This window comes from Diadema antillarum, unplaced genomic scaffold (assembly GCF_040938485.1).
Source record: "Diadema antillarum isolate AM-2024a unplaced genomic scaffold, OU_Dant_1.0 seq00001452_RagTag, whole genome shotgun sequence".
Lineage (NCBI taxonomy): Eukaryota > Metazoa > Echinodermata > Echinoidea > Diadematoida > Diadematidae > Diadema > Diadema antillarum.
In genome coordinates this window covers 2,815-30,485 of record NW_027272198.1, presented here as the reverse complement: position 1 = coordinate 30,485, position 27,671 = coordinate 2,815, and the positions used below count along the sequence as shown (strand labels likewise).

The window sequence follows — 27,671 nt, the reverse complement described above, 5'->3', positions numbered from 1 at the left end:
CTACGTACGGAACAGTTCATGCGGGAAGACTGTAGATACAATCATACCGTAAGTATTTAGGGGCCTTATGTTAGTTTTTGAGAACGGAGAATCACTGGAACACTAAGTGGCAGACGCTTGATTTTTTTCCCCTGCGCAATACGCTGTTTTATTCGCTTTAGACAGGCATTTATGCATTTTACTTCATTTCCGTGCCACGGCATGTAGTCAGTCCCACGCATTGGAATATATGTGATCAGTGATCAATGACAATGCCATGCATGGTTTCACTTCAGTTACAACATGCAACAGTGAGTTACGAGTTACTTACTAGCAGAGTCGTAGCTACAGTTGTAGCCCCTACTAGTACTCATACGTAGAATCTGTCTTGGGCTACGTGATGTAGCGTAGCGAGATGCATAATATCGCAAGGTTAATATGTATATTATAATTTACTATAGAGTCTAGCCTATAATAGGCTAGATGGTCTAACTACTACTACTAGTCTAGTCTACCCTAGGTTAGTCAGAGCTACCAAATCTCACGCATTCTGAGTGAGACTCAAGCATTTAGGGGTCGTCTCACGATCTCACGCATGGCACCCATTTTTCTCACGCATCGGACAAAGTCTGCAATTTGGGCCACTAATAATGAGCATATAGCTCAAATTGAAGGTATATTTTCCTTTTGTCTTTCAAAATAAGTAAAAATTATTCACTTAAGTATGCACCTGACCGCACCATTAAGAGCTAAAAATCGAAAAATCTCCCTACCGTGGGAGGCCAAGGGGGGGGGGGGGGGGGGGGGTTGGAACCCTCCCACACCCTCGCTTGCGTGCACATTCACTTGTTGAAATGCCGAGTCATGAAAATCTCACTCATAAAATTTTTTTGAACTTGGCATCCCTGGTTAGTACTAGTAGTAGTAACTCTAGTAGTAGAATCTAGGCCTACTGAAGTAAATTTTTATACTGGTACGTGTACATTGTATAGGAAAATTACACTTCAATATCTAACGTTAGCCAAGGCATCTAAAATTAATGTTATTATTAATGTGGCAATTATGCACTTTGTGGCCGTATATTATCGGTGCGAGATTTTACCCTAATTGAGCAGTGCGTGCAAATACGAGTAGGTCAATAAATTTACCTATCAGGCACCACGGGTTGACAGCATGTGTTCGACAGCATGTGTGCTGTGTGCATATGTGTGTCATGTGATTTTTTTGTTGGGATGCAGTGTGTGTATGTGTCAACGTGTGTGAATGTTTGTGAAAGCACTTATGGTATACTGTAAAACATGATATATTCGCGGCATGAATTTTTCGCGAATTGGAGCCGACGGCCTTTTTTGCGGCATGAAATTTTCGCAAACTGCCACTGGCATTCAATGCGTATAGTGTAGACAAGAACTTTCGCGTGCGTTTTAATTTTGCGAATCTTGGCGCACGCGAAATTCGCGAAATTAAAATGCACGCGAAAATTCCTCGTTTTACAGTACCACATGGTTGCTCTAATGCCCTTCCCTGCGCGGCGTGATTGAGAAGAAAAAATATACATATTTATTATAAGGTATATTTTGCAACAATCATTCTTTAGTCTTTGAGGTCTTTTGTTCTGTTGCTTGGTATTAAAGTTTCTAGATATTATGTGCACGTGAAGAAATATATTAATATTTATCATATATGTATATCTTCATATATTTTTGACTACAGGACTCCTTGCCATCATCAAGGGATAGCATTTGTTAGCACAATATACCCACATTACTTGTGAAAACTACCAAAGACTAGAACATCACCCAGCGTTGCCATGGCTACCCTAGATGACAAGCTGTTGGGAGAGAAGACTCATTACTACTGCAGCAGCAGCGAGGATGAGCGGGATGATGCTGATGATGACTACAGCGGGGATGAGCGCATGAAAGGAGAGGAGGAGCAGCAGTCCTCATACCAGTTCATACCTGAGAGCGAGCTGAATTCTGGCGCTCATGGAGCAACCCGTGTAAGTACTGCCACAGAGCTTCTGCAGCAGTTATAGCTCTCAGGAGCAAACAACATGGATATCCCATACAGAAATTTTACCAAAAACGTAAATCATGTGAACATGTTTGTTTCGAATGTAATTGGAAGATTCCTGAACCATTTACTATTCGAAAGTTGAAGGAGAACCTCCCCCCCCCATTTTTTTCTGTGAACCTGAACATTCATGCGAATTTTTTTTTTTTTTTTTTTTTTTTTTTTTTTTTGGGGGGGATGTGAATACATGTGTACCAGTAGATAACCAATGTATTGCCTGACTATTTTTGACTTATTCAGATACTCCACCTAAAGTGTGCACAAAGTCATTGAATTTTAATCATAAATGTGCAAAATCTCCCACACTGTCCTCAGCTCAGTCACTTCCTTTTGTTAGAAAGGTCTACTATTTTCCAATTTTGACACCCTCACTGCCCCCACCCCCCCCCCCCCCCCCCCCCCCAGCACACACACATCCTAGTTACAGGCCTGTGTGTAGTCTTGTTCTACTTAATCTGTATGTGTTTCCAGTATCTAACAGCTATATATATATTAAAAAAAAAAAAAAAAAAAAAAACATGCTTCAAATTAAGTTCAGTGTGCAGCATCAACATTTTATTTTGTTTATATTTTTTCAACCAGAGTTACTTATTTCCTGGATATCTAATACATAGCAATACATGTTGCAGTCTTATTTGACACTTAAAATACAGTTTTATTTATAATGATCTAGAAGGCATTACATCATCTGGCTCACATGAACATACTGTATGTTCTGCACGAAATATCTTTCCAACTCTCACCCCACCTTCTATCTTTCTCTTTCTAGACTGGACCAAAAGGAGTCATTGAAGACTGGAGGAGATTCAAGCAGCTGGAGACTGAGAAGAGAGCTGAGCAGGAGGCAGAAAAACGCCTCCTTGCCGAGAAATTAGCCATGACTTGCAGATCACACGTAAGACATTATATATTTATTACAAACATCATCAGCAAATTATGTAGAAACTAAAGAAGCACTCTTGATAGAGCGCAGACCTCCACTGAGCAGCTCATTTCCACCACTGATCTTGTTCTTCCATAGAGATCAGTGATTTCCACCCATACATATGCATGATGAAAATTGCACGATTCCCCAATATAGGAGCCTTTTGTTACATCATCAACTTCCAGCTGTTTGGCGCACCTTGCTTTAGCAGAAACTAGAGCATGCACTTTAGTGCGTATAATCAAACCCCAAAAAATGTGCGGCTTGAACTCTCGAGTTCATTGGCCCTACCTGCCAAAATATTGAAAATCCTTCATAGACTCCATAAAAATTCCTGGGTCACTACCAAAATTTAATCATCTATTCCTTGTGTCATTCTCAACCTTTTGCTGTAAGTTTTATCCAAATCCGTTCACAACTTTTATAGTTATTTTACGCATAGACAAACAAACCACCAAATAAATAAATCAATGCCAATGAAAACATAACATCCTCCCTTGCAGAGGTAACAAGGCAAAGACCAGAACCTTCCAAGTCCAGTGATCAAAGGGTTTTGTAGTGAACATGTGCATCAGAATTGTGTATGACAGGGATGGCTTACAAAAAAAACACCCAAAAAACCCATGACTGAACAAGACTCTGATCATGAGTTCAGGGAGATGCAGCTCAGCTGAGAATATGACCTGAATCCTACATGCAGGGCTCGACATTAACGGTGGCCTGGTGGCCCAATGACCCAGGGCCAGAAATTGATGTCGGGCCACCAAATTTCCTAAAAGGCTATTACCTGGTGACCCGATTAGACAGCTAAAATTCAAAATGAATTTTTATATTTCCTTTTATTTTGAGCCACTTCATTGTTTTTTTTTTGCCACCAAAATGTCAAATTTAAAGATTTTAGTGGCCCAAACTGGCCACCAGAGAAAAAAGTTGGTGTCGAGCCCTGCTATATGACATGTGTCACTCATTGTCCATCATCCTATGTCTGTGGTTTTGTTTCCGTCAACCTTTTTTCATTTTTTTTTTCTTTTTCTCTAGAATTTATGGACAAAATATCAACCAAACTTGACCAAAATTAGAATAAGCAGTAGGAAATATTATTCAAAGGGAACACGAGAATTGTGTGATTCAGGGACAGTCCAGCTAAGAAATGCTGAATTCAGATACCTGTAAAGGGAATACATGCTGCTACCAGTTGTTTACTAATATGGCAATGGTAGTCTTCTTGGGCATCCAACGGAATGGCTTGTTTAGGTGTGTCCAAGCATCCTCTCCTCTGAGATGCAAGATCAGAATTTGTGACCAAACTGGTGAGAGTCATTCTGGAGAGCAGGGGATTACAAAGTTGCTCAAATGATAAGGGTTGCCCCCTTGAGGACCCAGGAGAAGGGCCTTGAGAGTCTAAATAACTTTTTCCTGCATTTTCTCTTTGTATCTGCAGCTGGATGATGAGAAGGCCAAGGAAGAGGAGGAGCTTGAACAGCTTCAGCTGGAGTCCATGCTGGAAGATGAGTTCATGAGGAGATACAGAGAAGAGAGGATGAAACAAATGATGCAGAAACTTCAAGAAAATAGGTAAAAAGGAAAATTAGCAGATGTCTTGACATTTATGATGTATCATCATTAAGTCTCACATAACTCGATGATTATTCAGCCATGGAGGTCTGAGAGGTAATTTTGGGCAGTGTTTATGCAAACAATGATCTGTCACACACACATGAGCACTTTTGTCAGTATTTGCAATAGCTAATCTAAACCTTTTGCATTGAAGCTCTTCCATGTGTGAGATGCAGAGTGTCAATACAGTTCACTGGTACAAATTATAATATTTCCCTCATCAAGTGAAAGAGAGTGTAAATGAGTAATGAACTTTGACAATTCAAACCCAAACATCACACTGTTTGTGACTCTCTTTACATTCCCACTGAGCTAGTAAGAACTCCCTTTTAGCTCACCCCTAACAGAAAACGTCCCTGGCAAGGATTTGAGAGATTTCTGTGTTTTCTGCCATGTGAGGGCACTGCTTGCTCAAGAATGAGAGTGTAAACCCCAACTTTAAAACCTTTTCCTCGTTTTGGGTACCTTTCTCTGCAATTCTTGCAAATTTGGAGAAAATAACGTGGATTTTGAAAGAATTTTGGGGATTTAAGTTTGTCATTGCAGATTTTGTTGCCAATCATGGTCTTGATCCTGTAATGCTATCACTTTGGTACTTGACGGCAGATTGTCATATTCTTCAAAGTCCTGTAGAAAAAAAACAAGCACATGAACCTGTGGTTTTATTTACATATTTGGGCGTCGGATGGGTCAAAGTTACGGTATGGAAAGTTTGAAGAAAATGACATGGACTTCACTTTAACTGACGAACGTCCTTAAAACATACTTTCATAGTTTTGAAATTATTGAACCACAACAAATCAATAGAGAAAATTGATATTCTTCAATAAATCAGAGAGATGGAGAATTCGTTGCACTTTGACATCCTTTCGTCGTTTTCATTGGTAGGCGCACTGAATAAAGATGAGTAAATAGACAGCTGGATAGATGGACTTTTTTTTGTTGTAGACATTATGTGAACTAATCAAGGTGATTTTATTCACCAAACACTTTAATGAAAAGACATTAAAGAGCAATGACACATGGTGAATGAGATTCTCTGTGGTAAAACTATTTTAGTTAAACCTACATTAATATCATTATCTTACTATAATAATATTGAATATTATGTTAATTTTGTACTGCCAGTCAGACAACTACTCTGTCAGTACTTTACAAAAGTTGTTTTTCATTAATGCCTACTGCAGGCCGACATTTGGAAAACTGTTAAGATTGACCAAAGACAGCTATGTGGATGCAATAGACAAGGAGAAGAAAGATGTCACAGTTATTATCCACCTGGAGGACATGGTAAGCTCAGTTCTCTTTTCATATTTATTTGCTTGCTGTTGGTAACAAGTTCATTGCATAAATACTGATCTTCAGTTTTACTTGTGTGCCTCAAGTGGGTATCTGAGTGGCATGGAGGCTAGTTGGTGACCTAGTGGCACCTCGAGTCTCCGCGATGTCTCCTGGAATTTAGCCAAGTCTGTGGGGAGTTGCAAGAGAATCAAACATGTTTAATCTTTTCAGAGACTCTCTCCAGTCTCCAGCTGGTTGTGGAGATGTTTCCATGACATCTATGCGATGTCTCCATAGTCATGGCCAAGTTGTGGACACTAATTCATTTTTGCGAGGTCTCCGAGACATCTCTGCAACTTTGCAGAGACCCATTGGTGACCAACTGGAGACATTGTGGAGACATCTCCACGACTGAGAATATGTCTCAGACATGTCACAGTGATATTTCTGTGGCTTGTGGACGAATAAATCATCATCTTGTTCGGAGACGTTTCTGAAGTCACAGTAGAGTCACCTTCTTGGTGACAGTGCAAGCCATCTTCTTGTCTTTTGAGTTTCACAAGTCTTGGTGACCGATCAGTCGCAGTGATGTCTCCTTTACTGTGCAAATTCCATTCAGTCTTTGAAATAATCAGTATATCAGGGAGCAGCTGCCACTGTAGTTCATATGTGACCGTGCATCACAAAACAAACAAAAAGTCGCACCCCTTGATTTTATGTGAGGACTCAAAAAAGGTGAAATGGGTCAACTGAGTCAATCTTGAGTTTTTCATACTTTCTGAAAGAGCTATCCTTCTTCTACAATATTCTTTAGTTTGGGCTCATAACATGAATGTTAAAGTGTGTTTTCACCAGTTTTTCCTACAACCCATTTTGGGGGGAGAGTAGAATAATCGAGTAGGTCTCAGAGCCCCCCGTTTATTTCTTGAAATCCTTTGCATACTCTTCACTTTAAAGTCTAATAACTTTTTAAAGGATAATGCTACTGCTTTGAAAGTTGGCATTAATCATGGGCAGAATGTGTTAATAGAGCATGCTCAATGTCAGCTCAATCTGATAATCCCTTCATTGTTGTTGCTCCAGTGGTTTACATCATGCGTTTTGTCCCTTTCATCACCCAGCTAGCACAGCTTGGTAAAGATTAAGCGCTTGAATAGACTCTATGCTTCAGAGCCTCTTTTATCACTTCACACTTTTCCAGAGTGTGTGCTTTCTATCCAGTATCTAGATAGGTTGGGGGGTTCATATGAATTGAGTTATGCATCATTTAAAAGCTTAGAGTCTGCTCTTTCAGAATCTGCCCTTTACTAAAAATCCATGTCTGGTGACTTTTTGTTGGTTTTGTGATGCAGGGTCACATATACAATACATATTTCTTACAAATTCACTGGTGATGGAGTAGATTCTTGTCGAAGTGTGAAGGTATGATGTTGACAGAAATTGCAAAATGTTTGCATACAGTATATGTCTATGCTTTCCAAAAGCTTTCCAATTTTTGAATTGAACTGCACCAAACACACTGATGATTAGAGTTGTGTATTTGTGTGTGTATTAAATGCTCTTATCCACACCCCATGCAAACACACACACACACAACAAATTGTTGGTTCTAGCACCCAAAATTCTGTGTTAGGTTCTCAATTGCTTTATATGCAGACATGGGAATACATAACAAATGCTTGTAAAAGAAATGATTGGTGTGTTTTATTTCAATTTCTTAGCTCTTAGTTTGGAATTTAACACAAATACAAGCTAAAACAATGCTGTATTAAGAAGGCTGTGATAGAGATCTGCTATGGTTGAGGTTTTTTTTTTTTTAAATTGATACCTGTGTGACCAAAGGCTGCAGAGGGCAGCATACCATTACTCAGCTCATTTTAACCCATTAAAGACGAGTCCCCGAGTATATTCGGGCAGGTGTCGATATGGGAAATGCATGTTATAGCAAAATCAGTCTGTCCTTAACGGGTTGATGTGTGGTTCATTGTGGCCTCACACCTGCAAATAAAGTGGACTGGCTTGAGCCCTTCACTAAATGTCATACCAATGATGCTAAACTCAATCTGGAAAGGAAAACAAAAACCAGGCCATTCCAGCTTTTTAAGAACTAATTAAGTGTATTTGGTGCATGGGAATCCCTCAGGAACATTTGTTTTGCGATAGATTCAGGTAGCACATTAAATTTTTTAGTGTGTGTAGAAACCTGAGTCTTTCTTGAACCCATTGAGAATGATTCCCGAGAATACTCGGACAGGTGTCTTTGGGAAATGTGTGTTACAGCAAAATCAGTCCGTCCTCAACGGGTTAAGAATCGCTAAGCATAGTTTGAGCTGGAAAACCTCCCTTTCAAATTTCAGGACTGAACTGAAGCAAGGTGGTTTATCTTGATGTGAAACATGAAATACATTAAATCTTTCTTATATTTAAATGCATTCTTTTTTTAATGTTTAACACACATGTCTGTGGAGTATTATTTATTAAGTGTGAAAACTTGAATGAGATGCATGAGTTCGACTATAGTTCAAATGGTGTGATGTGTCTTACCTCAGCCAAGGAGGATGTATGTTTTTGTCGGCATTGGTTTGTCTGTTAGCAGAATATTGACTCAAAAAGTTTGGAATGGATTTGGATGAAACTTCAAAAAAAGGAAAAGTTGATAATGACACAAGGAAGAGATGATTGAAATTTGGTAGTGATCTAGACCACTGTCTGGATCCAGGAACTGTTTCTGATTTTTTTTTAAAGGATTATCATTGGCAAATTAGGCCATCAAAAGAGGAAGTTTTGCTGCGCTTATTTGAGGTGTACAGGTATGCACTGAGTGTGTGCTTTAGTTGTGGAATGCAGAAAGCATTTTTTTTTTTTTGGGGGGGGGGAGGGGTGGACAGACTGCTATTATGTATTAAAGTGTTTTCCTCTCAAAGTATGTGTGCATTGCCCACATAACAACCCTGCCATTTTGCTGTGATATACTCCTGCGATAGTATAAGAAATAACATTAATTCACCAAAATGTAAAGTAAAATGGGATTTGATGTCATCACCAAGCTATCATGGCTGGTTTCATTGCTCATCACCTGCTCACAAGAAATATATGATTCAGAACCAAGGTGCCAAACAGCTGTAGAGAATTTGTAAACTTCTGTTAAACTTTCAGTGTTCCATGCGGAACAATATGCCTGTAAGACCTGTAAATGTGTCAAATCATTCATTACTATTTTGTTTTCATTGTGATTACAGATAGGAAGTACTGCTGCAGATGGTGATAATTAATTGTACTATTATCATTATCTAAGTGTTCTCACCATTCTTGCTTTTGTTGATTGATAACTGTGAGCCATCATGTCCAAAGGAGCCACATGTGGCTGGCAGCATTGCCAAGAAAATTCAGATTTTATGTTGAACTTGAAGTACATGTGTACCAAGAAAAAATGCTGAATGTGGTTTTTGCATTCATTTAATCTTTAAATTTTGTCTAACCTATAAAGCCAAAAGTTTACAGTGCAATGTTTAGTAGAAAACTGTGAAATGTTTGATTTTCTGAATACCATTTTCCCCTTTCTTTTTATTGGGGGGGGGGGGGGGAGGTGACTTGTCTATTTTGGTTTCACAGCTTGAGTGAGGCCTTTATGCTTTGAGTTCGTACAATCCACCCCATGGGAATTGTTCAAAGCTGATTAGCTGGTGATAACATAATTCACTGAAATTTTCTGTATCCAAGTTCAAGTTAGAGGGTATGATCAATGATTGAGCAATAAATCATATATTACAATGTATGTAAGAGATCCACAGACTTTTGCCACGAGATGATGATATCTACATTTGAATTGAACATGCAAGAGTGGGACAGCATGGCATGTGACCTGATAAAAGGAGAGAAAGGAAATTTAAATGCTCAGATCAAGAGTGAGATGCTTTGGGCTCGTGGTGCATTATGTGTATAGATTCTCTGCAGGGTGTACAGTACATTGTGTAAGCACGTTTAGCATGGCCTATTTTTTATAGGTGACTGCGCTTGATATTGTAAGCAGGCACAGTTGTTTGAAAGGTGGCTGCACTCTTTATTCGGTGCTCACAATTTTGAAATCATTTTTACCTGACATGAGGTGGATGCAATAATTTTTGAAGTATTGTGGGGAGAGAGAAAGACAGAGAACAGAAAACAAGACCTGCAAGAATTCATAGAAGATTTTGTAGTCATGAGTAGATACAGTTGTGGATTGATTTTTTTTCCTTCAATTGAGTTGAGTTGAATGTGAGCCATGTTTACTACACAATACCATTATTCTACAGTGACCTACCAGAGCTTGAAAATGCAAGGAGGCTTTTATGTCTGCCAACCGGTGTTATATGTACTTGTGTTTGTATGTATTGTAAAGGGTGTTTGTATGTATTGTAAAGGGCATTTAGGAATGTTGATGTGGTACAGAGAAGATGGGTATCTGTTAGTGAGGATTAAAAATTTCAGCAGCAACATCTAAAGAACCAGTCATCCACATACAGTCAGCTTGGCACAATGCATTCTTCACCCTCACACTTCACCGCATTCTACACATTTACATATAAGGTTGTCAACAGAGGGGGCTCTTACACAGGCCAACAACTGTGGGGAACATTTCTCTTAAGATAAAACAACAAGGACAGGTAGATGCTGAGAACAGGGCTCTTGTTTCTTCACCAGGAGTATTGAGATCTGATGTTACCATGGCAACTGCAGCCAAGGTTATTCGATGTTGAATGCTGCCTCTGAATTGCGGTTTTCATCAATACATCAAGGGGACACTTTTATTGACAGGCAGATACATTCAGATAACAGAGTGTTGAGTAAAGAATGAGAACAAATCATCAGATTTAATATTATCATGATAGTAACAGCTGGGAAAATAATGCATTGGCTTGTGATGAACGTGGTCATACATAAGAAATGTGTATCAGGGAAGACATCTATGATAAGGAGATTACAGTCAATGACGGAACACACACATCAGATGAGCCTCTCATAAAGGATCATCAGCTTGAGATATGGGAGGACTTGTCCCTTTTCCTTGTCCCCCACCCCTCCCTTTCAGATGAAGAAAGAGGATTGCAAGTTAATGACCATGGAAGAAGTTTAAAACTTGATGCTTTCTCCGTATTGGTTAGAAGATCAAGCTTTGTGTTTACACTATTTCCTTTAGGTGATTTGGAGCATTTTATAGATTAATAAGAGTGTTTACCTTCTTTATCTGAAAAAAAAACCACCCAAGATGCATTTCACTTCTCTTTCAACTTGGTAAATTTGACAAAGGTTTTATATATTCTCATCATGATTCAACTTCCAGTCAATTTCTTTTTGTAATTTGTATCCCATAATTTTGTATCATTAGTATCCCCCAAGTGATCCTGCAAACAAGAATTTCTATTTCACTGATAATCACATGGTTTGCCTCTATAATGCAAAAAAGAAATAATAAAATTGCATTAATTCAATAATGCATGTTGTCTGCTTAGTTTGTGGGGTTTTTTTTTGTTGTATTGTAGGCTGGTTAAGTACTGCATTTTGAGTTGTTGCTGTTGCTGTTGTTAATAGAATGTAAACATGAAGATATGCGAAACTGAAACAAATCTTGGACTCCTAGAACTTTGCTACCCCATGGGTAACATGTAGCATACCAATGATATGTAATGTTGATATGAGCAGTATTCAAACATCCATCATGGGTCATTTCATTCCCTACAGTTCAATTCCACCAATGCATTTATTCTCCAAATGACAACCATTAAGTTCTCATTATGCATTTGATAATATTCAACAACTCACAACCCAAAAATTTTGTGTTCATTGTAAAGAAGAATGAAGGAGATAATATGTGAAACAGGAGGTGCAGCTACAAATTGGCTGTTGTTTACACCACTATTCAACTCTAATCATCTCATATTTTGAATGGATGAAGAGATTTAGATAATATGACTTGATGTGGAATCATAAAAACACAGCTCTAGTATACACAAAGCCCATCTTCCATTCAGTAGACTTAAAGTGCAACTCCATAGCAAGTTCAAGTTGGTTTTTAATTGAGTCAGCAACATCATACAAACAGAATTGCAGAGATTTCTCTGAAATTCAAACTTGAACGAGAAAGCACTAAAATTCTTAAGTTTCTCATGACTTCCAGAAGCAATGATAGCAAGAGTAGCATACAGATGAGGCATACCTCACATGCCTCCCATCGACTAAACACAAAATCTTCACAAAGAAATCATGTTTGCATCAAAGTTTTGTGTGTGTGTTTTAGTTGAGTGAGAGCAAACTAATTTATCTATAGCATGTTACTATTACATTTTAACTTCTCTCAGCATTAATGAAGTGCTTTTTAATACCTCTGTCTGATAATATCACTATTGTTTTCCTACGATATTGCACAGCGATCATTCATATTTTTCCTCTGCCTCATCAGTCAGCCATTCAGAGACCATCATTTTCAAAATGTATTAGAACAAGTAGTATGAGCCAAAGAGACTTCATTCAGATATGTGTAGCGTATGTTACTATTGAAAAAGTTATTTTCTTGTTTGCTCGGATAGTTCCAGGAAAGGAAAATAACTCACAGTTCAGACATCTCCCTTTTAATGGACAATCTAGGGCTGTAGTGTGTCCTCCATCCAGTATTGATATCGACTCTATGGCTGCAGGCAAAATACAGGAATTGCCATGAGCTAATTATGTAGGTTGTTGCTAAATATCTTTACACACTTTCGTGTAGAAAGCACCCCCACCCAGCAAACAAGATTGGTCTCTAGGGGGCAGCAGACAATATCAATTTGTCGGATGGGTGTGTGATGTCAGTGTGGAGTAGAGATAGCAGAGAAGACTCTCTCAGTCGCAAACATCAAAGAGATTTCTACTTGATGACAACCGTGGAATTTCTCTTCTGTTTGCTGTACATAGCGAGGCACGCTTGATAAGCTCTCCACTCGTCATTTGAATGTCAATGTGTCAATTAGTACAGTGTCACCTGAATATGTCAAAATAGCCTGCAAAGCCACAACTGTGATGTAACTTGCATGTTTTGCTGTATTTTGTTTGTGTATGGAAACATCACTGTTTTTTTCATATAATTTATAAATTTCGTGGAGATTTTATTCGTGAAATCTACAGACACTCAATTCATAGACATCATTTTCTCATGCACACTGAAAGGCAAAGTAGTCAATATCATGGCACCTTTAGATATATCTGGTAAGTTCTATATCAAGCAAACAGTGTAACAAGAGATATGCCATATATTTAGCGAGTCTTATTTTCAGTGAATCAGGACTTCCTGACACTTTTGAATACATGTAAGTTGGTAATCATTGAATACATGTATGTTGGCAATCATTGAATACACATATGTAAGTTGGCAATCATTGAATACATGTAAGTTGGCAATCATTGAATTCATGTAAGTTGGCAATCATTGAATACATGTAAGTTGGCAATCATTGAATACATGTAAGTTGGCAATCATTGAATGCATGTAAGTTGGCAATCATTGAATACATGTAAGTTGACAATCATTGAATGCATGTAAGTTGGCAATCATGAAATACAGTAATTTATGGATAAATGTACATTGTACATGTCCACACCACATTCATGTCAGGATCAGAGATGATATTTTTGTAGTTATAAATATCATGAATAGCATCTGACTCCTGAAATCCCTCCCCCCCCCCCCAAAAAAAAAAAAAAAAATCCTGCAAAATAAATAGTGTATATCAAGTAATTACCCAAGATGGTTATTAGATGCCATTTCCTAAAGTTCATATTGGTGAATGGTTAGAAGTGATTCTCTAGTCATTTGTTAAACTTGTCCAATTTTGGTAAAATTTTCACTATTCACTGCCGTCGTACCACTACATATATATACATTGTACATTCAATTTCACTCCAGGCTAAATGAGGGCTTCACAAAATTTATGTCCATATTAGTCTAAAATTTCTATCTTTATGTCTTCCTCTCTGTTATTCTCTTGAGTCTCTTTTTACTCTTTTTTTTTTATCTCTATCTTTGTCTATTTGCCATCACATATATACTCATATAGATGTTCAGTTCTCCAGCTCAACAGTTATACCCATTTTGTTGTGCATCTATTTAGCTCTCTGTCTTTGAAACATGTAGAATATTCAAATGTCCATAAAATTACTTTATAAATCTATTCATTTACCCATCAAGCAATTTCTAGGTCCATTTAGCTATATGGTACAGTGTGTAGATGTAGATTTATCTTGATGCTTTGTGTTTTAACTGCATGTCTGACCAATACACGTTTTCTTCTCTCCATTTACTTGTCTAACCCATCTTCATGTCCTTCTATCTGTCTATTCATCTTACTATCTGCCCATCTACCTCAGCATACCTATTTTTTATCTAGCTAGCCTTGTACCAATCTGTTTATTTTTCTATTTATCTATCTTCTTTGTTTATATCTATCTATCTTTCTATCCATCCATTTAGCAATTGTTCTTTCTTTCTGTTTATTTGTTTATCTTTCTATCTAGCCATCAGTCTATCAATCGATCTATTTTTTTATCTCTCTACAGATTGATGAATCTATCTGTTTATTTATCTTTCTTTTTCTATTTCATTTATCTTTCTATCCATCTATCTCCCATCTGCCTGCACAGTTTTAGATTAACTTGGTCACGTCCAAACTGTAGAGTAAAGATCTGATGTCCCTTGTACCCACCCTTGGAGTTCCCCTTGAGAGTAACCGATGCTGTTAGTTTGTATGCACATGTCAGTCCCTTGGGCATTATTCAAGAGGGAATGCCAAATGAAACAGGCTTTCAGCAGACCTCATCAAGGTCAATTGTTATTTGCAGGAGAACTGACAGTAATTCTATGCAGCATTTCAGACTTGTTGGAACAAATGGACTGCAAACAAGGTGTAGGGGGGAGAAGCATGTACTTCAGGTGAAGGAGGTATCTCTTGGGAGGAGATGGGGTGGGGTCATGGGGGAAAACTCATCAATAGATTTGGTAAGATTTCTAAACTTTGACATTTGAAAGACAAAAAAAAGAAAGTAGTCAGTGTAGTAGTTGGTTATTTGTGTCCATATTCAGCTAATGAGAAGCAGAAAAGCAGTAATATCATAAAATGTTATCATCATTTGCACCTTTCCAGTCAAATGATGAAAAGTGCTACTTTGTGGAACATATCTTTGTCTTAGGAAAGAGGGTCCTTTGGTGTAACAATGCTTACTGTATATGCCATATATTTCACAGAGTTTATTACAAATTTGTCTAATTAGGTGCTATTCCTAAATTTGAGATTACACAAAAATACTTACTCTAATCACAACATGAATGCAGCGTGTACATACATTTCTCTGTCCACTACTGCCCTAAGCTACGTTTGCGAAGTTAACAACTCACGAAGTTGTTGAGAGGTCCCAAATCAGAAATATAAGACACACTGTATAAATTTCATATACAGTATTAGTCTGATACAGTATTTGTCTATCTGGTTGGAACAAGGATATAGAATACCTCAGAACTATTCATAACAATGGTTGTTTAAGATGTGGAGATATCAAATTCATAAATTGAAATATATTATACCACTAGCCCATCACTCAAAAAGTAATAGCCATTTAACTCTATCATTGCTGCTGTTGATTTCACTCAGTCTACTACTACTGCTTCTACCACTACTACTTTTACTAAACTATTACCCATTCCTGGTACTGCACTACTGCTACCACTGCTTCGATTACTTCTACTGCTACTGCTATTACTATCACTATCACTACTACTTCTACTACTACTACTACTACTACTACTACTACTACTACTACTACTACTACTACTACTACTACTACTATACCACTATGACTACCGCTGCAATACATTACATCTACTAAAGTACTACTGATGATACACTGTATTTTTGCTCAAAATTCAAACTTATATGTGAAGAATTTCAGGCAAGTTATCAAGGTTTTTGAATTGCTTGGGGTCTTGTAGAACTGTTCATTGCTATGAAGAGACAAGAAAAAAAAGTTTGAATATTTACATTGTATCATGTATTCTACAGCTTGTAGTTACATAGCATAACATACCTCTTTTACTGTTTCTGTTTGATAATTGGGTTTGATACTAAATAGAACTTCTACCTCATAAGAGCAAAAGCAAAGTATCTCAGGGTTAAAAAAGAATAGTAGAGGAGAAAAAAAATGCGTGGTAGGCATGATGTAAGAGACACGATGACATCACTATGTATACAGTATGTACAATGAGTCATCATTTTGCAAAGAGATCATTAATTATGAATATCATCTCATATCATTTTTGATGGTGATTGTGTATTGACCTTGATGCTATAATGGATCCTTGCAGCCATGACTGCCACTGTCAACCATAGTAGGCAAGATTTTTTTTATGTTTCTTGTTTCCAAATTGATAAAGCTGAAGAAGTATGTTTGACATCCACAGTGATGGATTGGATGTAGGGAAGTGAGGGGGAGGGATAGGAGGAGGAGGAGCATCCTATTCTCCCCTCCATCGTATACATCATCAAGAAATCCAGGAGTTTTACCCTGTTCAGACTGGGTGCATACATTCATTGACTTCTTGGTGCTATAAAGTTTCTCTTGCTCACAACACTCAACACCATTTAAAATTTGAGTGAGATTTAACCCCCTTCAATCAAGGAATACATTTGATATGATTGCTCATTGTGAAATGTTGGGAGATGTCAGTGTGAAAAGTGCATTGAATGAACATTGAAAAAGCAGTATGGAAGCATCAAATATTTGAATAGAATTGAATTGAATTAAATTGAATGTTTTATTGTACACAAACACGGATCTGGAAATGTGCTTTCCACCAGCATTACGTACAAGAGATAACACACAAATAACAGTTGTTTGAGGAACAAAATTTATGCAAGACATATTACCCAAAAAAAAAATCAACAAACAAAGATATTTTACTATGGTTGTTGCAGAAAATAAGAATAGTAACCATAATATTTGTAATACATGTTACATGTATCTTACTTAAACATGTCTGCACTACGGATGCTCTTAAAGGGATAGTACAGTATTGGTGGAGATGAGAATTGGGCTTTTAACTTTTTGTGAGATACCAAGAAAACACTTATGAAATAGTACAGAGCATACCATTTTATGAGGAATTCAAAGTCTATTTGATGAAAATCAGGTTTGGAATGGCTGAAACATCCAAAAACAAAGTAAAACAAAGCGATCGTAATAAAATGTTGGTCCCACACTTTATTGAATCACACTGTTTTGGATATCTCAGCCATTTCAAAACCAATTTTCATCAAATAAACATTGAATTCCTCATGGAATTACATGCTCTTTCATATTTCATAAGAGGTTTCTCATTATCTCACCAAAAAATGTCAGAAACCTGAACTTAGGTCTCAACCAAAACTATACATTAGCTTTAAGATGACACATGCACAGAACTAAACGATGATGTTGAATTCATATTGTCTTTTCATTGTGTTTCATTGCCTGTCAATCGTCAAGGCATATTGAAAGATCAATCAGTGATAATGAGCAGAGTTTCTCTTCACTGGCATCCAAGAATTCAGTTTGTAGCCAAGTGTTGGAGTCAGTGTGAAAGGGGTATGTGCTGCTGTGTGAATGATGAGCACCACTCATCGGTTGAGACTGTCGCGTTTGGTCAGGTGTGTCACACCACTTCACACATCCTGTTTGCTCCTGTTTGCTGTTCTTATTCCCGTGTGTCAGGGCAGGAAATAGTTGAGAGCTACTGCAGGGAGAAGACAACCCTTTACAGGCCCTGGTTCCTTGTGCCATCTCACAATGCACAGTGTCACTTCCTGAAAGTATGCAAAAAGAAAGATGATGACATTTCGAAGAAGTGACAAATATTTGATAGGGATGACATGGAATTTTCATTCGTTCCTTTCCCAAAGCATTGTATATCTCTCAAAATGTATATCACTTGTATGATACTCACTTTCTTTATGTATTATTTAACCTTAATTAGAGCACAATGTACAACATATGGCTGTCTGTCATGAAGAAAAGGAGAACATTGATCATCAGAAAACAAACAAAGCTTTGAGAATTTATTGCAGAATTCACATCATGCAGGTTGTGCCATTACAGTGTAATTCCATCATGATGTTATGTTGCTTTGTATGGAAACAGAAAAATCAGAGGATTAAGTCCGTGAAAATTGGAGATGAAATCAAACATGTTAAAAAGATCTATGAATTGTAAAAGTTTAGATTCTGATTTTTCTGTTTTTATGTATCAGCATGATATTTGGGGGCATTTCATGAAGCGTTTGGGTCAGATATTTTTCTGACAAAATGTTACAAGCTACTGAAATCCTTGCATCTGATTGGCTGAGAGCAAATTTGTCCAACAACTTTGTCGGCCAGAATGCTTCATGAAGTGCCCCCCCGGATGTAATTTCCTTTTTAGTTTTACAGGACAAGTTCACCTTCATAGACATGTGGGTTGAGTGAATGCAGCAGTATTAGTAGAACACATCAGTGAGAGTTTGAGCAAAGTCGGACAATGCGTTAATAAGTTATGAATTTTTGAAGTTTCTGCTCAGTCACAGCTGGATGAAAAGACTACTATAGCTTGTAATGTCATATGAGTACAACGATATAAAGAAAGAATAAAGAAAATTCAACATATTTCCATTTTTCTCCCATAACAGAAGAACACTCGACTTCTCTCTTTCAGAAGGCAGGGGGAATAATATTACCCTTAACATACATCAGTAGCAAGTCGAAGAACTGTGCACTTTATTAAAAAAGTAAAGTTTTGTGAAATTCTCTTTTTATTTTCCTTATATAGATGTACGCATGTGACATCATACACTGAAGTAGTCTTCTCTGCCAGCAGTGACTGTGCAGATACTTAAAATATTCGTAACTTTTGAACGGATTGTCCAATTTTCCTCAAACTTTCACTGATGTGTTCTACTAAAATTGCTACATTCTCTCAATCCTTATGTATATGAAGGTGGACTTGTCCTTTAAACTATTTACTTTGTCAGAAGAATGTGTGTATGAATGTTCGTGTCTTTACCACTGCAGCACTGTACTTTACTGATAATTTCTTGCTCTGATCTACACTGTTTGTGGTCTTGTTCTTCCCCCAGTCTCTACAGGCCTGTGAGGCTATGAATGGCTGTCTACACTGTCTGGCCCAGGAGTACCCTCTGGTCAAGTTCTGCTCGGCCAGTGCAGCAGAGGTCCAAGCCAGCAGGTTGTTTGTAAGTAAGCTGGTTCAGCATCCGTCTTTCAAACTAACTTCTCTTAATTTCACTCTTCCATTTTTATTATATCATCTTGGTTGATGAACACACAGTCATAGTGGTTTTGTTTTACACTTAGTTAAGAACACTTAAACATTTCCACATTACGAGTGAAAAGTTATACTGTGTTTGCAGTATATGTAGCAGGCTGATTTATTTGATAAATTTTGTGATTTAGTGACCATGGACAGTCAATCTGTTTTAAACATTGACCCCCTGGGCACCTGCTCATTTCCTAGAACTTAGGTTGAGCTTGATCAGCTCTTGTCCATAGTCACCCACAAATAACTCAAACAGTCCTTGACTGGACTCTCGCATGGTAACATCACAAACACTTCACACATACACACCTCATCATGTAAACCCGCACGTTCAAACAACACTTCATCATTTCTTTGGTCACTTGAATTAACCTGTTGAGGACGAGTCCCGAGTAAACTCGGGCAGGTGTCTATGGGAAATGCGTGTTGTAGCAAAATCAAACCGTCCTTAACGGGTTAAACATGAACATAGAGTGGACACACTTTAGTCACCTGGGAGCATCCAAACCAGACTCCCATGGTTAGATGGACTGGTACTAAATCCACTCACCATCAATTTTTACTTCTTATTGGGTAGCTATTCATACACCTTGGTAAAGTGTGAAAGTATGATGTGTAGGTTAAACATGTCTCACTCAAAGACATTTGTGCTATGGTAGGACTGGAACCATGAGCCTTCAGCTTGAGAATGCAGCATGCATCCACTAGACCACAATACAGAACTGGATGAAGCAATGGCAGCATTAGTATCAATTTCATTTATGAGCAGATGTGGAGTTGAACAGATGAGGCCAAAGACTTGAGGGAGAGAAAGAGAAAAGCAAGTAAGATAGGCAGACAGACAGTAACAGCAAGATACTGTCTGGTACAGACAAACAGAATGGAGCAGAGAATACACAAGGGACAAGAATTATGGGACAACAAGGGAGCAAGGAGTGACTTGGTGTGCAGATACTTGTAAGATTGTCGAGAAATAGGAGAGACAGAAGAGAACAAGGATAGAGCGGGAGGGAGAAGGGTTGGGCGATGGAGGTGGGGGGGGGAGGAAGGGAGGATAAAAGCAGTTGATGAAGTCAGTGTTGTGGCCTGCAGTCATACACATACATTACTCTGTGGCACTCTAATAGAACTGTCACTTATAATTGGACCACTCCTTGTCAATGGGCACTGCTCATTAAACTTTACTGTACATAGCATCCTTGCATCTAGTGATAGTCCTCTTACCACACAGACTCCTTCATATGAAGAAAAATCTTTGTCAGAGGAGCAAGGAAATCTGTGCCTCTCTTGAACCAGTACGGTTCCAAGTAAAAACAAAGCTTCCAAATGATATGAGTTCATTACCTATTAGGTATAACATCTAACTCTTATATCATGAGTGCTTTGTTTCTCTTTAAATGGATGTGGGATTTACTCAGTCATGTGATGATAGAAGTCACCAATAATTTTGCGGTCGGAAATTTGTGTAATGTATTAGAAGTACACACATTCTGTTATAGTAGATTGCAATGTATGCATGCATGCACAACTATTGGACTGGTACCATTCATCACAGCAGTGTCATGCTTTTAATGGGGATTCAATGGTATCGTTGCCAAAGCTATTAGGATTATTCTGTAATCTGTTTTCATGTGTCGTGATAAGCATGCTCGAGTGCTGAGACAATGGATTCTTGACAGTAATTACCATAAATCAAATTGAATGAGAAGGAATACCAAAGTTATTTAAATAGAAAGGTAAAGAGAGAGAGAGAGAGAGCACAAAAGCATGTTTCTTGATATTTTAGCCTCTATCCATCTCTCACAAATGTTCACTGTGTAGACATCAATCCTCCTCTCTTTGGATTCAGACATTTCTCATGATGACAAATTGGAGATTTGGTCAAGTATTATCTTCAACTTCAGTGGATGAGAGAAAAATTGTTCTTCCTCTATTGTGGAGAAGGGATGTACAAAGTGATATTCCACCCCATCATGTGTTCATTGTCCATCCTAATCTCACCCATCTGCATACGTGCAGATTGTTTTAAGCTGGGAGCCTTGGGCTAGTGTGAGAATTTGAAGAAATTGATAGAGCAACATGTGATGGGATTGGACAATACAATCACAAGGATGAACTTCTTGAAGCTATTTTCTGTCTGATCATTTAGTCTTTGTTGCCCAAAACAATGTGACCTAAAACAATGTGACCCTAAACTGTGTGACTCAAAACAATGTTATTGATCACAATGTTACCCAAATTGGTATGACCCCAAACAATGTTACCTAAGGCAAGGGAATATCAACAAATAATTCATGTGATGGTTTATGTAACAAATTTATTGCACAATGCAGCGCGTTCAATGAACCAGTCAGGCTTTCTGTCTCTTATTACTAGGCATCCATGGAATTCACTTTTTTTTATAATAATATCCCTGCATTATGTGTCATATTGCCACTCTGAGTTAGAGATCGTCACATGAGCACATTGCAGTAGGTGATATGAACTGTAAATGTTCTCAAATTGTCATATTAAACTGTTTAATCCAAGTTTCTTATATCCCATAGATTTAGCATGGAACCGCCAGGTTTTAGTAGGCTGTAGGTTATGCTACAGTGAGCCTATTTATGTATAGAAGGCCTCATACCTATAATTTTCTGCACAAATCAGGTACTGTATGTGTGGCATAAATCTAGCAAGTGTAATTTGTCGCTGATTCAGAACTTCCCAACAATTTTGCACATGGTTGAATTTGCGCTTGTGAAGTACAAGTAATGACCAGAGAAATGTATTCATGCATGGCACATTCATGTTCAGATCAGCTACCTAGTTGTTAAATTCACTGACAGCACCAGACTTGGGAAATTTCGCTAAAGTAGAAACCTCTCGAAATGTATGGCGTATACAGTATACTAGGCGCAAATGCTGAGGGCAAACTTTAAAAATAAGAGTTAAAGAATACACACACAAACACACACACACACCACACTGCAGTACCCCTCACCTGTATAGAATTATGTGAGTCTCACATAGGCAGTCTTAGTGCAACAAAGTGTATAGTGACCTCTGAAAAAAATTGAGTCGATCAGTATTGTGTAATTGTTTTATTAAATATAACATTGAAAATTATCCATATTTCTGTTTTTAAAGGTGAATTTAAGAACACAATGAAAATTTCAACAAACACTGAAAATTTCAACAAACACTTTCATGTATTACTGGTATTTTTGCCGTGGTGATCATTGTTATACCCCCACCACACATAGTTCTATATGGGATTGTTATAATAAATAGCCTCAACGTACTATTCATATGGCAAATTACTGTCATCAGATAAAGTTACACTGGAAGATTGGGAAGGCCCACTTATTGAAAAAAACAACCTTGATAGATTTTGGAAAGCTTGTTGAAGGATAACTGAAAAGCTTTCATAATGTAGATCACTACCTCCAAACAAGATTGATATACAACTCTATGAACATACAAAAGAAAACTAGTTATATTTTGAGTATCATTAGTCCAGTGTCCATCAAATTTTCACTATACACTGCTCTCTACCATAATTCTGTATGTTTAAAGTCCCTTTCCGTGGAGGAGGAAGTCCCCTTTAAGAGTAGGGAGAGCATGTTATGACAGTGCCTATTAGTCAGGATCAAATATTCCGGGGGGAGAGAAACTTCAATAAATTGATTGCTGTATGCTATGGATATTGTCTGCCAGAAATCATTTCATCCACAGTGTCATGTATAGTGTACACAGCCTGCATATCACATTTATTTCCACATGGATCCACAATGACTAATGACTCACATCGTCTATAGTATGTGGCCAGTATATGGCACCTTTATTGCAAAAGCCTCATTTCTCCTTCATCCTTTGGGTCTCGTATTGGGAAGCGTGCATATTGTGACTTTAATATTGATGTAGTTGAAGTAATCACAACAATCAATCCATAAGGCATACTATTCAGTTTTTACATGATAAATGTTTTTGTTTTTTTTTTTTTGTTATTGCGTGGCTAGTAATGGAATAATGCCTTAACCCGTTGAGGACAAGTTCCGAGTATACTCGGGCAGGTGTCTATTGGAAATGCGTGTTGTAGCAAAATCAGTCCTTCCTCAATTGGTTAAAGCTCCAGCATCCTGATTATATTTGATATGTTTTATAGCCCCTGTGTCAGTAGGATATTAAACGTGTCATAAAGATATGAAACATGTCTGACAGCACCAATATCATAAGAGCATGGAATAAGCTTAAAACCCAAATTATAAGCCTGTACATAGTGGCATTTATTAAGCTGATGTATTCTGAATAATGCAGTGCATGTTTTATGAACAGTAGAGAGGTAAATTCTACAGTAGAATTAGGAGGCATTGCCAGCAGTCATATACATGAAACAAAGGGACAATGAAAGCTGGAATGTTAAACAGGTAGGAGTGGTTTACATGATATACTTTTCAGTAATCGTACACAGTAATGATAATGATATGTGTTATCTCCATGTGATTTTTTTTTCTTCAATATTTGTGTTGTTGTTGGGTTTTTTTTTTGTTTTTTTTTGGGGGGGGGGTGTTGTTCATTGCTCTTGCTTGCAGTATTTGTAAAGGAGATACAGACTTTGCATTAAGTGCTTACAGTGGTTATCTAAACCCCTGTTCATGGCTTTAAGCATTCAAAAGAAAGGAGAAAGAAAATCCCAGGAACACTACCACTTTCCATCACAGATTGCCAGGTGGTTTGATCCAATATTTGACTGTATGCTACTTTGATGTCGAGTGACATTTATCTCATTCGCTGTAATGTAGGCAAACTCTCTAAATATTGGTATTATGTACACATATCCAGCTGTGTGGATGTCTTTCTTGCGATTCAGCTGTGTGGGTGTATTTTTGTGTGGACGTCTTCTTGAGTTATTTCAGCATAAAATCTCAACATACCACACATGGTACTCCTCAGCAATTTCCATGTGGGAGGATGTTTGCCTCTCATTGATGTTTCATATGATTTTGGGCTTCCTACAAATTAGACAAAAAACTTGACAAACCTCATGAGAAATGCTGGAAATTTAAATTTTAAAACCATGTTTCATTGAGTATGTGCCAGATATATATTGAATATTTGTGTTGCCAAGAGAAAGCTGTTACCATGCCAATTCCTCACTCTTGCTTGATTCCTGGAAAAAGGAGCTGGTCTGTGCCTGAGATCTACCACTATTTCCTCCTGTGCCATGTTGAGTTAGTTTTTAATATGGTGTGTGTCACATTAGCAAGGAGAACACTGCAAACAGTATGTGGTGATGTCCAATGTATTCAAGGGCTCTCATCCATTCTCTTACAAAGTCTCAGAACTTTGCCGCACCACTCTGCCCAATGCCCCCTGCCATCACAGTTGACTGTGAACTCTGAGAACCTTGTCACACAACTTGCTCTATTTTTTTTTTTTTTTTGTCTTTCAGGATGAAGTTTTCAAACCCCACTAAAAATGAACCCGATTGTTTTTAGCAAGAAAATAGATTTTCATCCTTGACATAGATGAACAATGTCCGAGACAAAGAAAGACAACAATGACAAGCATTGTTCTCATACCAAATGTTATTTTGAGTGTGTGGGTGGATGTGTGCATACCAGGTAATGTTTTTATCATCCAATGCATAATGTACAAATGTTGCCTGTATTCAATATTTGATACCTAGTCTATGCCATCAAGGGACTCATTCATGCATTCATAATTATTGCCTTGACATTCTCTTTCCTGTGATATATGTCTCTACATATCCCTCACTCGCAGCACCAAATAATTCACGTAAGGATTGCAGCACAAACCCCATCCAATCAGTTCAAAAGTGTCTGATGTCAATGAAAGCCATCGATCAAAGGAAAAAGGTCCACCGGGCCTTGTCATGACACCCTTTGGTTCAAACTCAAAGTATTCCCCTACAGCTTCTTATTTTAAGACGTATGAAGGAGAAAGGTCACGCTGTCACATAAAAAGTGCTGAATTTCACATATTGCCCAAGGACGCAACCCCAGGAAGGTTCAAAGATTAATATTGTAAAAGAGCGAAGCAAGTAAAAACATCTCGCTGCTTTCTGCCAAGTTTTATTTCTTAGGGGAGAATAAGTTTTGACGGGGGTTAGTGGGAGAGGCAGATCGTGTCCCGGGGTAATGCAGCATAGGACTTCATCTCAGGTGGAGCGTGCATGGATGGAGGGCAGATATGAGTGGTGTATGATGGAAGAGTCTGCATCTGAGGCGGGGGGGGGGGGGGGGGGGGAGGGAGGAGGGGGAAGGAAGAGAATTTATTTATAAACTTGAATTTGAATTAAGGTATTTTCTTGAAGAACATTCATGGCAGCCTGCTGGCTGAATTGTCGACATTTATTCATGAAACCAATTTGAATACAATGAAATGTTTACAAAACAGAAGGAGGAGAAGGAAGAGGAGGAAGAGGAGGGAAGAACGAGGAGGGGGGTAGGAGGATAAGGAGGAGGAAGAGAGAGAAGAGGAGCTGTTGGAAGAAGGGGAGGAGGAGGAGGAGGAGGATGAGGCTCCTATAGGGAGAGTGTAGGATGAAACCTTCATTGTAGGGTTAAGATTTATCACAAATAATATTGAATAATTCCTTGCATGTTCTGAAAAGGGTACATGCTTTCTTCACGATGGAAGCTCAGTTGAGCCAAACTATCCATAGAATGTGCAGGGTGATAGGAAAGGGCTGTTGTGGACAAACAAATAGAAAAATAATGAATTATCACATACATAGGTATCTGATGGATATGCTACCATATGAGTCAGACATTATGTCAGGTGAGAAAGGCAAAGATATTAATTACCCAGTGCTAATTATCCATACCTCATCAGATATTATATCAGTTGAGAACCCCAAAGATGCTAATTACATGGTGGTAATTATCGGTACCTCATGAAAAATGCACTGGTTTTCATTACCATCAGTTATTTCCCTTCCTGCAAGATTTGCTGTTTATTGCAGACTGTACTTTTACTATTCAATACTGAAACTTCAAATGCAAGTACATATTTTATGTGTACACAGTGTACTCAATTGGCAAGTGAAGTACTGTATACGCCATATATTTCGCGAGTCTAAGTTTTCGCGAATCGGAGTTTCCGACGATTTCGCGAGTGGTTAAATTTGTGATCGTGGAGTCCTGTACTGAACGGAGAAAAGTACACGCGTACGTCACAACCACATCGGGATCAGAGTCAATATTTTCGCCTGTCTTTAATTTCGCGAAGAGCACCTGACTCGCGAAATTCGCGAAAATAAAAACCTCGCAAAATATTCAGTGTATACAGTAGCCTATTTGGGGGTTCAATGTACTGGTGTACTTGTTCTGTAATTCATAGATTGTGAACAACAATTTATCTTGGTGATGCTATTATGTCTATTGTATGTTTCCTCTGCAATACAAAAAAAAATGATGTTAGAGTACTAAAAAAAAGAAGACATGTATACAGAAACAGAGAGGGGGAGAGGAAGGGGGAGAGGGAGGGAGGGAGGGAGAGGGGGAGGGAGAGAGGGAGGGAGAGGGGAAAGACAGGGGGTAAGGCAGTGAGTGAGATAGAGGGAGGGAGGATAGAGCACAGATGGGTCATCACTTAACCCGTGGAAGACTAGTCCCGAGTATGCTCGGGCAGGTGTCTATGGGAAATGTGTGTTATAGCAAAGTCAGTCCATCCTCGATGGGTTAATAAGCTTTGCTTTCATTGCATTGATGATACTGGCTTCTTTTTTTTAAGCTGAAATTAACAGGATTGTTTGTGTAAGATAATTTTTCATTGTTAGTAAATGGAGAAATGCCTCAGATGTATGTCATATGATTATCTTATGCAAGAAAAAAAATCAAATGTATAAATGTGTATATTTGTTTTAATCTACAGTAGATGTCAAATTTGTGTTGGAAAATCATATATTATTTGATATCATATAATGTGATATTCCTATTCAAAAAGTAGTAATTTGATATGCCAATTAGATGCCATGTGAGATGATTTGATGACAATGAAATATTCTTAATTCTTAGTGTTTGGTGTTCTTTATGTTACATCGTCACTGGTAAATTTCTTTTAAATATATCTTTTCTCTCTCTTGATGGTCTTTATTAATGCTTTCATAGCTATTAAACATCACCTTGGTACTGCTGTTGCTTTTTATTTTGTTATTTTTGGTCCAATGAAGTTAATATCACCAGTGATTTGTTGTGTATTATTACTTCTGGTTAAATTAGCAAACTATGAGGGGGGGGGGGTGGGGTGCAGTTAGACAGATTGCAAGCCCTGCTCCTAACTGGGTTGTTTGATACATCTTGTTCCTCCCACACAGACCGAGAAGGGGCTACCAGCACTGCTAGTCTACAAAGGAGGACAGCTGATTGGCAACTTTGTCCGCGTCTCGGATCAATTTGGTGACGACTTCTACGCCACGGAAGTGGAGTGCTTCTTACAAGAGTGA

The 27,671-nt window shown here is 38.0% G+C and overlaps 1 protein-coding gene across 1 annotated transcript; it reads left to right on the top strand.

Moving 5' to 3' along the window:
- Positions 1–1,789: 1,789 nt before the first annotated feature.
- On the top strand, positions 1,790–27,671 carry LOC139709584 (phosducin-like protein). The gene is made up of 6 exons (XM_071621542.1): positions 1,790–1,981; positions 2,825–2,950; positions 4,422–4,555; positions 5,785–5,887; positions 19,023–19,136; positions 27,543–27,671. Exons 1-6 carry the CDS (start codon positions 1,790–1,792, stop codon positions 27,669–27,671), a joined length of 798 nt encoding a protein of 265 aa, XP_071477643.1.